General features: G+C 45.5%; 1 protein-coding gene across 1 annotated transcript in view; it reads left to right on the top strand.

Moving 5' to 3' along the window:
* Positions 1-13,617, top strand: part of SYNJ2 (synaptojanin 2) — a 96,279-nt gene that overhangs the window by 56,072 nt on the left and 26,590 nt on the right. The window contains exons 8-14 of the mRNA XM_074990307.1: positions 267-439; positions 3,381-3,462; positions 3,708-3,857; positions 3,958-4,123; positions 6,202-6,393; positions 8,069-8,153; positions 9,015-9,155. Of these exons, the coding sequence (XP_074846408.1) occupies positions 267-439; positions 3,381-3,462; positions 3,708-3,857; positions 3,958-4,123; positions 6,202-6,393; positions 8,069-8,153; positions 9,015-9,155 (989 nt within the window). The remainder of the gene's footprint in view (positions 1-266; positions 440-3,380; positions 3,463-3,707; positions 3,858-3,957; positions 4,124-6,201; positions 6,394-8,068; positions 8,154-9,014; positions 9,156-13,617) is intronic.

Here is a 13,617-nt window from a genome sequence, read left to right as displayed (position 1 = left end):
ATATGCGCATAACCGGCTTACAGCTATATTTTACAAGTACAACTTAGGTTCCCACCTAGGAAAATTTGGCTCTAGCCATTCAATTTTCTCTTTAAAAGAAAAAAATCAAGGAGTTTGCATTAGAAAAGCATAGAACAAATTAACATACTTCCCTCTAGACTTCTGTACATGAAAGCCATGCTTAACGTTTATCAACAGTGTAGAATATGCGGGTATTGGTAGCTGTAGAAATAAGTAGAATTCACTTTCCTTCTCTCTTCAAACAGAAATTGCTGTGGGCCTCTTCGCATGCTGCAGACACGCCCATGATTAATTTTGACTACCATCAGCTTGCAAAGGGTGGAAAAATAGAGAAGCTGGAGAATTTGTTGAGGCCTCAGCTAAAGTTACACTGGGATGAATTTGGCATCTTCACAAAAGGCAAGAATGTACCTGGACGGTGAGTATCCTGTCCCTTTATCGCTTTCCGTACACAGATCATGTCATCTACTGAACCAAGTTCATCGCATTGTTGGTTCAGAATTTCAAGTAGCCTTCATTTGTACATGTGGGCTTCAGGCAAACATTTTTTGGAATCCAGAAAACAGAGGCCATTTGAAAATTTTGAACCCCATCCATTTTATTCTACCATTTGTAGTTCTGATTCATGAATTCTGTTAACTTGGTGAGACTTTTTGACTGGGAATCCTTTTAATAAGGTGACACAGTACCAGGTCCACGTCAAATTTGATTTACCTGTAGAGTACAAATGTCCTGTTCACAGACTTAGTTTTCCTTTTATAAAACACTGAGCTACTGTGATTGCTAGTGTCCCTCTAGGACTAAAAAGTATTTGTAGCAAGTAATGTTGAAAATATTGATTTTGTTGGATGTCCCAATAGATTTTTGTTAATGGAAGTACCTGCCTCAGTGAGCTACTTTGAACTTAACAAGCAGCTTTGTAGAACCCTAAAGATTAATACATTTATTTGTTAGGTAATGAGCTTTCGTAGATAAGACCCATTTCCTTAGATTTTTTTGAACTTGTCTTTATTGAATTTGATTTTGCTGAATTCAGAGCAATTCTCTAATTTGTCCAGGTTCTGTCCTTCAATATGCCTGCAACCCCTCCCAGCTTGATGTTATCCTCTGATTTTATAAGCATATGCTCCCAGTCATTATACAAGTCATTAATGAAAATACTGAATAGTTAGTAGCAGACACCAGACTAACCCACATGGGACTAGAGCAGACACAGCCTCTCAGTTTTAACACTGAGCCATTGACAACTGCTCTTTTGAATATGGTGTTTCAAGCAACTGTGCACCCACCGTATAGTAACTGCAGTTGGAGCACATTTCCCTGTTAGGCCTATGAGAATGTCATGCAGGATTTGGTCAAAAGCCTTACTAAAATCAAGATCTGTCACATGGGCTGCTTCCTCCCTCATCGACTGAGACTGCAACCCTGTGAAAGAAGGAAATTAGGCTGGTCTCACATGCTTTGTTTTTGACAATTCTGTGATTACTATTCCTGATAGCCTTCTTATCCCCTCACATGCTTACAAATTGAGTGCTGAATAGTTTATTCCAGTTATTTCCAGAAATGGAAGCTAGACTGTCTGGTCTGTAATTCTCTGGGTCGTCTTTGTTCCCCCTTTTAGAGATAAGTAATATGTTTATCCTTCTTCCAGTCTTGTGGAACCTCACTCATTGTCCAGGGTTTTCAAAGATAGTTGCTAACAGTTCAGATATTTTTCTAGGCCTAGTTTTTTGACTCTGGAAAATTGCTTGTGAGTGTTGTCTTACCAAGCTGTCTAGGGTAGTTCACAAGCATAAATACCAATTTCAGGACAGATTGTTACAAAGCACTGCAATGGCTTTAACAAGGAGTCAGAGAGACTCCTGGGATGTTTCAGTCTGTCTTGCCACACAGGCAAGCTTGCTGTGTGACAGACAGTCTTTGGCATCAAATACCACACTACTGTTCTGTGTACTTCCAGTCCCAAAAGACCAGTCACTTACCCCAGGTCAATTTCACTCCAGCTCTCTCAGGAAAGACAACACTTGCAGACAGTCTTATAGCAAACTAAAGATTGATTAAGTAGGAAGAAGAAATAAGGAACTCATTTACAAGGTTAAAGCGGATAAATGTACACACCGAGTTATAATCTTAGGTCCAAAAGGTAATAGAAGATTCTAGGATAAGCAAGTTCTATATCTGTTTTAGGGCTTACACATCACAGAACTGGAAGAGACCTTGAGAGGTCATTGAGTCCAGTCCCCTACACTCACAGCAGGACCTATCACCATCCCTGACAGACTTTTTTTAAGTCTCACCTGCCCCAGACCCTTTAAAGGCCCCCAGAAGGGCTGAGCTCACAACCCTGGGTTTACAAAGCCAATGCTCTAACCACTGAGCTATTCCCATTTCAATTCAAGCTAACCAGCCAGAAGCCTTACTCTCTTCCCCCTGTCTGAGCATCATAGGATAACAATTTCTTCTTGACCGGGATTTCTGTTGCCTTCTGCGTGAGCTCAAGCTGCTGGATGAGTTTGTGCTCATCTCCTCTTCATGGGAGTAAGAGGAGCAATCATCTAAGTCTTTTGTGCCCCGATATTCCACAATGGCTCTTCTATACAGGAGAAGTCACTTCTTGTGATAAATGAGCATTTCACACTTGGTAGTGCTGCTTTTCCAGCTGTGGGAGCTTATTGTTTTAGAAGCACCCTTATAGTTAGAGAACAAACACTTAAATATTGCTCTGGAACATCAGATACAGGTATCATAAGTGAGATTAATATGGAAAGTGACTCTCACGCACCTCATGAAGCCTGAACACATTTTTATAAATATAATACAGGTTGAACCTCTCTCGTCCAGCACCCTTGGGACAAGACCAGTGCCAGAGGAGAGATTTTGCCAGACCACAGGAGATCAGTATTGTCTAGCACATTACCAACTCTTCCACTGCTTACTGGGCCTTCAGAAGATATTTAAGGGTAGATTACAGCTAAATAACAGCACGGAAACCTGAGAGCCAGGACTGGTGGCTGTAAACAAACTTTATGGGACCACGGGATACTTGGCCGCACCCATGATAAGTGGTTGTGTGGCTAACTAAAATCATGCCGGATTATGGTTTTGAGGTCACAGAGGAGCACTTGAAATAAATTGAACAGGCGAGTGTTTTTCACCTGCAAAATCTAGGTGGAAAAATCTAGGCCAGGTGTTTGAAAACCTGGTCATATGCTGCAGAACAAATGGCATTTTTATTGACTTTTTAACTTAAATGTTTCTGGTGATTAAAAGAAAACTGTAGTGTATCAGTATCAACGGGATGTGGTGGCTCCTAATAATCTGCTGTATCTCTGTTTATCTACTTTTTGTGGATATCGCAGTCTGCAGACAGGCACCCTGCGAATGAATTGCCTGGACTGTCTGGATCGCACAAATAGTGTACAGTCCTTCATTGCACTTGAGGTGAGTTCATTCCTGGTCAGTCTTGACCATATACACACACTCTGCTTGTATTTGTCCCCTACCAGAAAGGGCAGGAGGGAGGTCTTCAGTAACGTAGCTCTGTCTTTCCATCATTAGGATACCTGCATTAGTTTAACTATAGACTGATGCGTGGGTGAAATTTCTGCATAAGGGGTGTGGTGGTGAGGGGGGAATGAAATATGAAAAGTAACTTTTTTCCTCCCCTGTTTGTGTGTCCATGTCAGGTTCTGCACACTCAGTTAGAAAGCCTGGGGTTGAACTCCAAGTCTATAGTTGACCGTTTTGTGGAGTCCTACAAAGCAATGTGGACTGTCAATGGTCACAATCTGAGTCGAGTGTTTACAGGCAGTCGTGCCCTCGAGGGGAAAGCCAAGGTAAAGGAGCCTACCAAAGCGGTTTGTTCATGAGTGCCTAAAAGAAGTCTATGCTATTACTTCAAAGGTCACTGGTGTTGAAAATTTTTGCCTAATGCAGGTAGGGAAACTCAAGGATGGAGCCCGTTCTGTGTCACGCACCATTCAGTCAAATTTCTTTGACAGTCTGAAGCAGGAAGCCATCCAGTTGTTGCTCATGGGTGATTTCTTCAACGAGGAATATGCGGACAAAGGAAAGATGCTTATGGACAACACTGCTCTGCTGGGTAGGTCAGATGTAAATCTGTGTATTTTTTGTCTCTTGCCTTTGTCCAGATGTTCTAGATGACCAGTTGCATTTTTGAAGAGTCTAGACATAAACCGCTACTGTACGAAGTCATTGAGGTGTAGAAGTAATTCTTTCAAGTCACCACAGGAAGTCTGGGGACCCAAGTTACTTTAAAAACTGGCCCCCTCTTTTTGGGGCCTACAATTTGTGGAGGCTTTATGTCATTGACACTTCTTAATATCTAACTGCACCTTCAAATCAATTACTTAAACACTGAAATGGCCTAACTTGCTTCTGCAGATAATAGTGATAGAAAAATTACACTCTTAATTATTTGCACACCTGCACCCCACCCCACCCCCAGGGAAAAAAAAAAGTCAGAAGAAAGTCAGGCTTAAATGGGGAAATAATCAATATGGTGGGCTTTTATATAGAGCTCTGGCCATGTCAGAATGCAGATGCAAATTCATGATGGTTTTTCAGAATTAGTGTGAAATAGTATACACCAGGAAACTCTAATGAGGACTGGAATTAGTTCTTAATTTGGATACAACCATCATTCTGTGGACCACATTGAGAATCCCAAGACCAGTCTCAAACAATATTATTCTGACGTTATTAGGAAAAGCATTAGAAAAATCTAGTAATAGTGCCTGATTGCATTTACGTCCAGTTTGTCACTAGGAAGGTCCTGATTTTCCTTCCTCTACACCAGAGGTTCCAAAACTTTTTGGCATCATGCCCCCTCCTTTGATTTTTGAGAAACCCTCATGCCCCCCCATCTCTTCTGTACCACATCCAACCCCAATTTAACAAAAAATTCTGAAATGAATATAAAAGCTTCAGATAAAAATGTTGTTTAAAATTAAAAATAAGCACAAGTAATTTTTCTTAGCCCTTTGCGGTTACCTGGTGCAGCCCCAGCTGGCCAGCTGCCTGAGCCCCATGCTGCCGTGGCCAGCCACCCACTTTCCTGCCAGCTGTCAGGGCCAGGTGTCCACCTGAGCACTGGCGGCTTGAGCCCTGTGCTGCCAGGACCAGCCGCCCAGCCACCCACCCCAGCTGCTCGAGCCTCCCGCCTAAGTTCCACGCTGCTTGGGCCAGCCACCTACCCGCCATCCCAAGCTGCCTGAGCCCCATCCTGCAGGGGCCGGCCATCGGCCCACCAACCCAAGCCGCCCAAGCCCCACACTGCTGAGGCCAGCCCCCTGAGTCCCACGCATCCTGCAAGCTGGATGGCCAGCTGAGCCCTGCGAGCTGCCCACCCAAGCCTATCCCCTGCCCTCCCACCAAGCCAGGCATCCCCAGCCCCACATCTAACCCCATCCTCCTCCTCCTCCTCTCCCCCACAACCCACACTCACTCACATTTGCAGGAGGCAGCCAGCTCCATGTGGGTCTTTGCCGGCTGCCTGCTTTTATAGCAGCTGCGCTGAGTCACTCACATAAAATGGCAGGGGCTGAGAGCCAGAAGCAAAGGCCAGATCTTTCTTCAGGTGGGGAGAATGATGTGGGGGATGAGTCACCTCGCGCCCCCCCCCGGGGGGGGCACACCCCCCAGTTTGGGAAACCTGCCCTACAGTTACCTCCGTGTGTGAATAGTAAAACTCATTTCAGTGAGTGCACCCAATTTCCAGGAAAGAAGTTGCTGGCATCATTTTCAATTATGCAGTTACTGTTGTTTCCAGTAGAATAGCTTTTTTATTTATTGCACTGAAGCCAGTAAGGTAACTTCTGTTATTTCAAAACAAAAAAAGCAGTCCAGAAGGCTAACAAAATAATTTATTAGGCGAGCTTTCGTGGGACAGACCCACTTCTTCAGACCATAGCCAGACCAGAACAGACTCAATATTTAAGGCCACAGAGAACCAAAAACAGTAATCAAGGTTGACAAATGAGAAAAAAAAATGATCAAGGTGAGAAAATCAGAGAGCAGGGGGTGGGGGGGGAGTCAAGAATTAGATTAAGCCAAGTATGCAAAAAAGCCCCTATAATGATCCAGTCACATGTTTCACTAATGTTTGTAGTACCATTTATTCCATTGCAGCAAATGGTTTGCACTTTCTCTCTCCATCAGTGACTCCCAGTATTTTGAAAGCCATGTCAGAGCGTCAGTTTGAATTCACATGCTTCAAGCGGATTCGTGTTGCTATGGGAACCTGGAATGTGAATGGAGGCAAACAATTTAGAAACAACATCCTTGGTACCAGTGAGTTAACAGACTGGCTGCTGGATTCTCCCAAGCTGTCTGGGGTTTCTGAATTTCAGGGTAAGACTTTGAGTGGTAGTTTTAAAATAAACATTCTTTGGTTGTGTCCAAAAGAAACACCAAGTAGTTTAGGCCCCAAGTTTGACCATTCACACACCATCTGGTAGGTAATTTGAAATATTTGGCTCTGGTTCCTTGGCCTTATTTTGAGCTCCTTCACAAGACTTTGTGTAGTGGGCTATAGCCAGAGCTGGGAAGGCTGCTAAAAACTAAAGAAGCTCTCGGGACTACATTGACTGGTGCTGAAAAGTATTTTGCCTCTTACAGCATCCCAGAATCCAGAGTGTGTGAAGAAGGCATAAAATCACCTCACCCTGATTTCATCAGACAGCACAGAATCTATCCCAGAACAGCCATTTATATTCACACACCTCCATTCTTCCCCTTATGTTTCATTCTCATTGGGAGTTAGGTGCCTAGGAGCCTTTAGAAATTCCACTGGGTATATATCTGCATCTTTTGGGCCCCCCAATTATATTTAAAAATCTGGCATTTGAGCACCTCCGAAAATGTTACCCTTCACCCTTTAATGTTTGTAAAGACCCTCAGGCAAAAAAAGTAATGTGTTATTACATTTGAAAGCAGGGACCCTTTTTAGTAGTGTGTCAAACTGTTGCATTTGTGGCTTCTTTGAACTGGTGGCTGACTTTCCTGTCCACAAAACGGGGCTTGTGATTGTAACTGATTTACAGATTTAAGGAAAGAAAGGAACAAAGATAGTGTTCTGTCCTTCAGAAATGGAGTAGTTATAAATTACTGCCTGTCCTTTACTTTCTCTGTAACAGAGGAACACACAGGCCTTTGCGGCCATCAGTGAGATGTTCCTGTGAATAGCACACAAATACATGAATATATTGCATCCCCCCTCCCTCCGGCTGTCTCGCGTGAGAATTGCTTCTCTTGAGCCTATACTACTCTAATCTCAGAAGACCCAGAAGGCAGGACATGAACAACTTTCTGCTGCATGTGTTGTGTTCAGCCTGGCTAGACATTCGTACTGACGGTAAAGTCAGACCTAGTGTCTGACTGTCTGAGTCCTCCCCTACGGGCATGTTCTGTTGTGGGTGGGAGAAGAGAATATCTTACGTTGCCTATTAGTGATGCCTCCCAATGATTCCTCTGGTACCAGCTGAGCTAAGGAGCATTAGTGACAAGATAAATTTCTTCATCAGTAGATGTACAACCTGTTGTATGGGTTATTGAGGAATTTAGCAAGGAAGCTGCAGGACTTCAGACTAGTGGGAATTCTTACCCCAGGCACTGCAGGAAGGAAGAAACACACTAGCATGGGACAATTAGTTGGCACTAAATAAATGATCCGTGTCAAAAAACAGAGGTGTTGGACTAAAGAGGTGTGAGATTTCAGTGTGACTGGATCAGACAGGGTGAACCATTGTGACTTCTGGGTTATGTACGAAGTGGAATCATATGTTAGATGGGGGAGGAGAGGATCTCCCTCTAAACAACGTTAGTGAGGTCACACCTAGAATCATGTGCTTTGTTCTGGGCACCATCCTACCAGAAAGATTCAGACAAGCTGCTATTATGGTGCTTGTCAGAGAATGCACAAGAATAACCGTAGGACTCCTCTTTTTCTCACTTCTGTCAAGAAAGCTAGCAATTAAAACAACAAATAAAGCGATTTGTCTTGTATGACTTGTACCTCTCCACACAGATGAAGAGAGCTGTCCTTCTGATATATTTGCAGTGGGATTTGAAGAGATGGTGGAACTGAATGCAGGGAATATTGTAAATACTAGGTAGGTGGAAACAGAGTTTGCTTTGTACATTTACCTGCATAGGGTCAACTATGCATGTGAATGTCTTTATCTTCAACAGATGCCAAAGTTACCAATCCAAATGTGCCCTCTCTCTCCCTCTCTCTCTGCTCTTTTATACAATTCGTATTCCTGTGCTTTATGAGCAATTGCAGGACACTACATTACCACTGTGCTTCCAGTAGCCATGTCTATTGTTGAAACATTAAACCATCAAAGTCTCTACGTACAATGGAAGTGCACGTGTGGAATTCTACAACGTAAACAATATGTCTCTGCGCTTAAGTATTTATGTATGTGTTTCATAAAAGAACTGCTAGAGTAGGAAGTAGAGGTAAGGAGTGAACTCTGCTATTCTATGCACGTGAAAAGATTTGCTCCTTGACAGGTTGGTAGAAGACTCAAGAGGAAAGGGACAAAAACAACCCAGGAAGGTAACATTTCACTACTGATTTTTCTGGTTTAACATTTAGATACTGTCTTTAGAAATGGAAAAGCTATAGATAGCAAGTAGCATGGTCGGTGGGCTTGCTATCCATCTGCATGTGTTAGTAGACTTTTAGGACAAGAAAACCAAGAATGTCTGTGAGGTATAGTCTGTGCAGACATAGGTTTCCAGCCATCATTTGGGAGTAGCGGTGCATTCAGCATTGAGCATGTGTAGCTGGTCACCTCCTGATCTGTTTAGCTCTCACCTTACTGGGCTCTGCCTCATGTAGCAAAAGCAGAGGAAAGAGACACTGCAAAAAATACTTCAACATGAGGTTTTTTCTTTTTTGTTTTTTTTGTTTTTTTTAAATTTAGTTTCTGGTCAATTTATTCCACGTTTGTTTTTTCTTCCAGTACAACTAATAGGAAGATGTGGGGAGAGCAGCTTCAAAAAGCCATTTCCAGAACTCACCGGTATATTCTGCTGACATCAGCACAGCTTGTTGGTGTTTGTCTCTTCGTCTTTGTTCGACCTTATCATGTCCCCTTCATCAGGTATAAGCGGGTAATATTTTCACAAATGGTCTCTTGCAACCTGAGGTTGGGTGCAGATAAAGCTGGCAGTGCAGGTGTATGTGTGCGCATGCGCGCGCGCACACACACACAGAGAGAGAGAGAAAGAGAGAGAGAGAGAGAGAGAGAAAATCATGGGCTAGGAAGGAGTGGAGTGAGAGGAGAGACCTGTCAGCACACCATGGCAGGAGCCACTGGGTTGGCGCGGGGAGCCAGGTCAGCCTAGTAGGACAGGAACTATCTGAATGCAAGGTGGACTAACTCTCCTGACAGCGTCACTATAGGGCCTCTCACTGTCACAGGGCAGGACCTAACACCCTGTTTCCCCAGGCTCCTCAACCCTCCGGTGCAGTACCCAACACATCCCAGGGCTTTGTATCCCATAAGGGCAGGAAAAGTGGGGTGGAGGGGGGTGCCCTTAATGCCAGAGGTTATAGGGCCCCAGTACTTTTTTATCTGACCATGAGGTGAAGGCTTATTTTTTGCTGAGAATTCCTGCTGCAGAGATGTTCTTCATTTTGCGTAAGCTCATTAACCCGTACAATTGTAAATACAAGGCTGGAATTAAATTTCTGTTAGAAACAGAATTCATTGCTTCACAAAACATTCTTTGGACATGAGAAGTAATAATTTTACTTTATTTTTCTATTTTAAGCAAAACCAGTAGAAATGAGCAAGCTGGGGCATCTGTGTAGAATTTTACAAGATTATGTGCTAATGATGCCACACTGAGAAGTAGTCGTCTCTCATCAAAAATAGACCCAGGGGAAGGTATTTACAAAGGCGCAAATTGGCGTTAGGCAACTTGCTCTGTTTGACTTTCAGTAGGCGTGCGCATGTAACTGCCCAAGGCACTTTTATAAATTTCTCCCCAGGCACTCCTCCCCAACGCAGACAAAAGCTGGAGACAGGAAATGGGCTTGACGCAGTTCCTAGAACCATCAGGGGTGGTGGTGGGGAAAGGTGGGGAACCAATTCTAGAAGCAAGATCTCTCCTCTGAGATGATCTTTCCTTTGAATTCTGGCCTCCATTGAAGACAATGGCAAAACTCCCATTTACTTTAATGGGACTAAGATTTTACCTCAGACTTTTCACTATAATAACCATTAAGAGAGCATCTCCAGTTGTCGTAGCACACACAGAGAGGAGCAGTCTCTGAGGCATCCAGTAATTAAGTCATATGTAGATCCCTACCACCACCTTGAATTGTACCCTAAAAGACAGAGCCAATTCAGTCACTACAGAACTATCATAATATTCTCCCTGTGGCCTACTCTGCCGAAGAGGTACCTAGACATATTCTGCACCAGCTGCAGCTTTGGAATGTTCTTCAGGTGTAGTCTCGTGGAGAGAGCACTATGGTAATGCAACCCAGAGTCACGAGTTCAGATCTGTGATAAAAGACTGCAGAGTCATATGGGGGAAAAAGATGCTTTGGCCCCAGATGACATCTGGGATTTAGGAGCAATCAGGGCTGTGATGTGCTCTTAAATAAAAACAACCCTCTTAGGCTGGAGAGCGGATAATCTTCTGAGTAATGCAGTTAGAAAACACTCGAACAGCATACTTATGCTGCTTCTGCCACCAGCACTCCTTTGTTCTCTGGATTTAACTTCAGTGAGCTCCATTTCACTTGGCACTGGAGAACCAGATAGACTCTAGCATCCGGAGCTGTATTGCCAGAGACTGAGAATTGTGTGACCTGTGTACGGGAGTGAGAACAGTGGAACCCAAAACTACCTGACTACCTCAGCAGACGTACACATTGGGTAGGGTGGGGAACAGAACAGAGCCTACATGGAAATGCCCGTGCAGTGGAATTGAGTATGCCTATGGATCTGCAAGTGGGAGAGGAGTAATTCTTCGAGTGTCCCCGTGGGTGCTCCACAATAGGTGTCGGGCTCGCCCGGCACCGCAGATCGGAATTCTTCCAGCAGTTTCTCCTGGATTGCGCAGGGGAGCGGCGCGCGCCACTCCCCTGTGCGCCCCTGCCCACGTGCGCGGTCCGGTCCCCGCCAGTTCTGTCTCAGCCGCCATCAGCTGCAGACGGAATCCGCTCAGGCTACGGCCAGAGTCAGATTAGATAGTGTTTCTACGTGTAAATTGTTGGTTTTTTTCCGGTTATATTAAAAAAAAAAAAAAAAAGGACAAAGAATATAAAAGTGTGTGTGTGTGTGTGTAATAAAAAGAGAGAGAGGAGCGGAGAAGAAGAGTGGACGTAAGGCCAGTAGGCCGCCCGCTGCCCTGCAGGCCAGTGTCCGCGATTCGGGTAAACAGGCACAGATTAAGTGCTAAGTACCCTATTAACAGTAAAAGACTCACCGCAATGGCCTCTTCAGGCTTTAAAAAGTGTGAGTCTTGCTGTGAAGCTATGCCAGCCTCCGATGGGCACACTGAATGTATCCGATGCCTGGGGGAATCACAAGTTACCCAGAAGTGTTCCCACTGTGCTAAGCTCACAGCCAGGGCCAGGAAAGACAGAGAAATGCGTCTTAAAATGCTCTTGTTTGACAAGGCCCTCCAGCCGGACTTGCCGGAGAGACCTCAACCAGAAGGGCCCTCTGGTTTCCACAAGAGAAAGGCAGCTTCTTTGACCCCCTCGGTGCAGAAACGGAGGAAGCTCTCCCCAGCTCGATCCTTGCCAGCGGTTTCAGCGGGAGCAGCGAGCAGGACAGGCGGAGCACACAGCCCCCAGCCGCATACTCAGGCAAGCGGTAGCGCACGTGGCAGAGGCTGAGCCTCCGATTACAAAACAGCTGGCACGCGCGGCGCCTAGAGCGTCAGCCAGGCTAGCGCTGGAACCAGCAGCACCGACCCCCGTAGCACCAACGGTGCAGGGCCAACAGGCACGCAGCCTGCAGGCACCAGAGGATAAGAAGTACTTCGTCCCGGCAAAGGGCATGGAGTTCCTCTTCAGTCACCCACAACCAAATTCTTTGGTGGTCGAGTCGTCCCAGCAGAGGTCAAAGACTTCTCAGTACAAATTGGGGGGGATCAGACAAAGATGCCAAGAAGCTAGAGCTGTTTGGCAGGAAGGTATATTCCTCTTCTACCCTGCTACTGACAATGACAAATTATGCGGCACACCTAGCGAACCATAATTTTGATTATTTTGATTATTACTCCAGGCTTACTTCTCTCATGGATTCACTTCTGGAAGATAAGAAGCCGGTGTTAAAGGCAGTTGTGCAAGAGGGCTATGCAGCTTCGAGAACGGGAGTCCAGATTGCCCTGGATGTGCCGGATATGGTGGCACGCTCAACGGCTACAGCAGTGGTCATGCGTAGAGAATCTTGGCTCCAGACATTGGGTATCCCGAGGGACCTACAGGCGAATATCGTGGATCTTCCCTTTGACACGCAAAAGTTGTTCGCAGACTCAACCGACTCGGTCCTCCACTCCAGTAAGGACTCGAGAGCTACACTTAGAACCCTGGGTATTTATACTCCTCCATATAGGAAGAAAAAATATTACCCTCAGCAAAGATGTTACCCGTAACAACCACAGCGTGCGCAGTATCAATGGGGCTACGACCAAGGGCGACATCAACAACAGCAACAGTACAGAACTCCCAGATGACGTTCTCAACAAAGCCGTACACCCTCGGGACAGGCCCAAAGGCAACAAGTTTGACGGGCATGTCGAGGGCTGCACTATCACTACCATCGCGCAGTGCCACTCTCATCTCATGTTCCATCATCGCCTCAGACCGTTTCACTCCCAATGGCAAAAGATCACTGCAGACAAATGGGTGCTGGAGATCATAGCCATGGGTTATGCGATCCCCTTCCAGTCGCTCCCACCGACGAAGCCTCCTTCCAGGCCTCACCTCTGGGACGCTACCCACGAGGCGAGGCTCAAGCAGGAGGTGGACCACCTTATGTTCATAGGGGCGGTGGAAAGAGTGACGGAACAATTCCAGGGGAAAGGTTTTTATTCACACTACTTCCTCACAGAGAAGAAAACAGGAGGCTGGAGGCCCATCTTAGATCTTCGGGGCCTCAACCGCTACTTACGCAAGCAACGTTTTCGGATGATTACAGTCACCTCCATACTCACGGCGCTGGACGATGGAGATTGGTTTGCAGCCCTCGACTTACAAGATGCTTACTTTCATATAACGATCCACCCGGCACACAGGCGCTTCCTCCACTTTATGGTTGGCAAGGAACACTTCCAGTACAGGGTTCTTCCATTCGGCCTCTCCTCGGCCCCCAGAGTCTTTACCAAAACCCTGGCTGTGGTGTCAGCCTAACTGCACAGACAGGGGGTATTTATATTCCCATACCTGGACAACTGCCTACTGAAAGGGGCCTCGAAGGCAGAGGTCCTATGCATGATCCGCGTCACGGCAGACACGTTTTCTTCGCTGGGCCTAGTCATCAACCTCGTGAAGTCAAAGACCGACCCCACACAAGACATAGAGTTCACAGGGGCACGCAT

The sequence above is a fragment of the Carettochelys insculpta genome, chromosome 3, assembly GCF_033958435.1.
Source record: "Carettochelys insculpta isolate YL-2023 chromosome 3, ASM3395843v1, whole genome shotgun sequence".
In the NCBI taxonomy this organism is placed as follows: Eukaryota; Metazoa; Chordata; order Testudines; family Carettochelyidae; genus Carettochelys; species Carettochelys insculpta.
The sequence above is the reverse complement of the archived record's forward strand: the minus strand, read 5'-3'. Positions and strand labels throughout refer to the sequence as shown.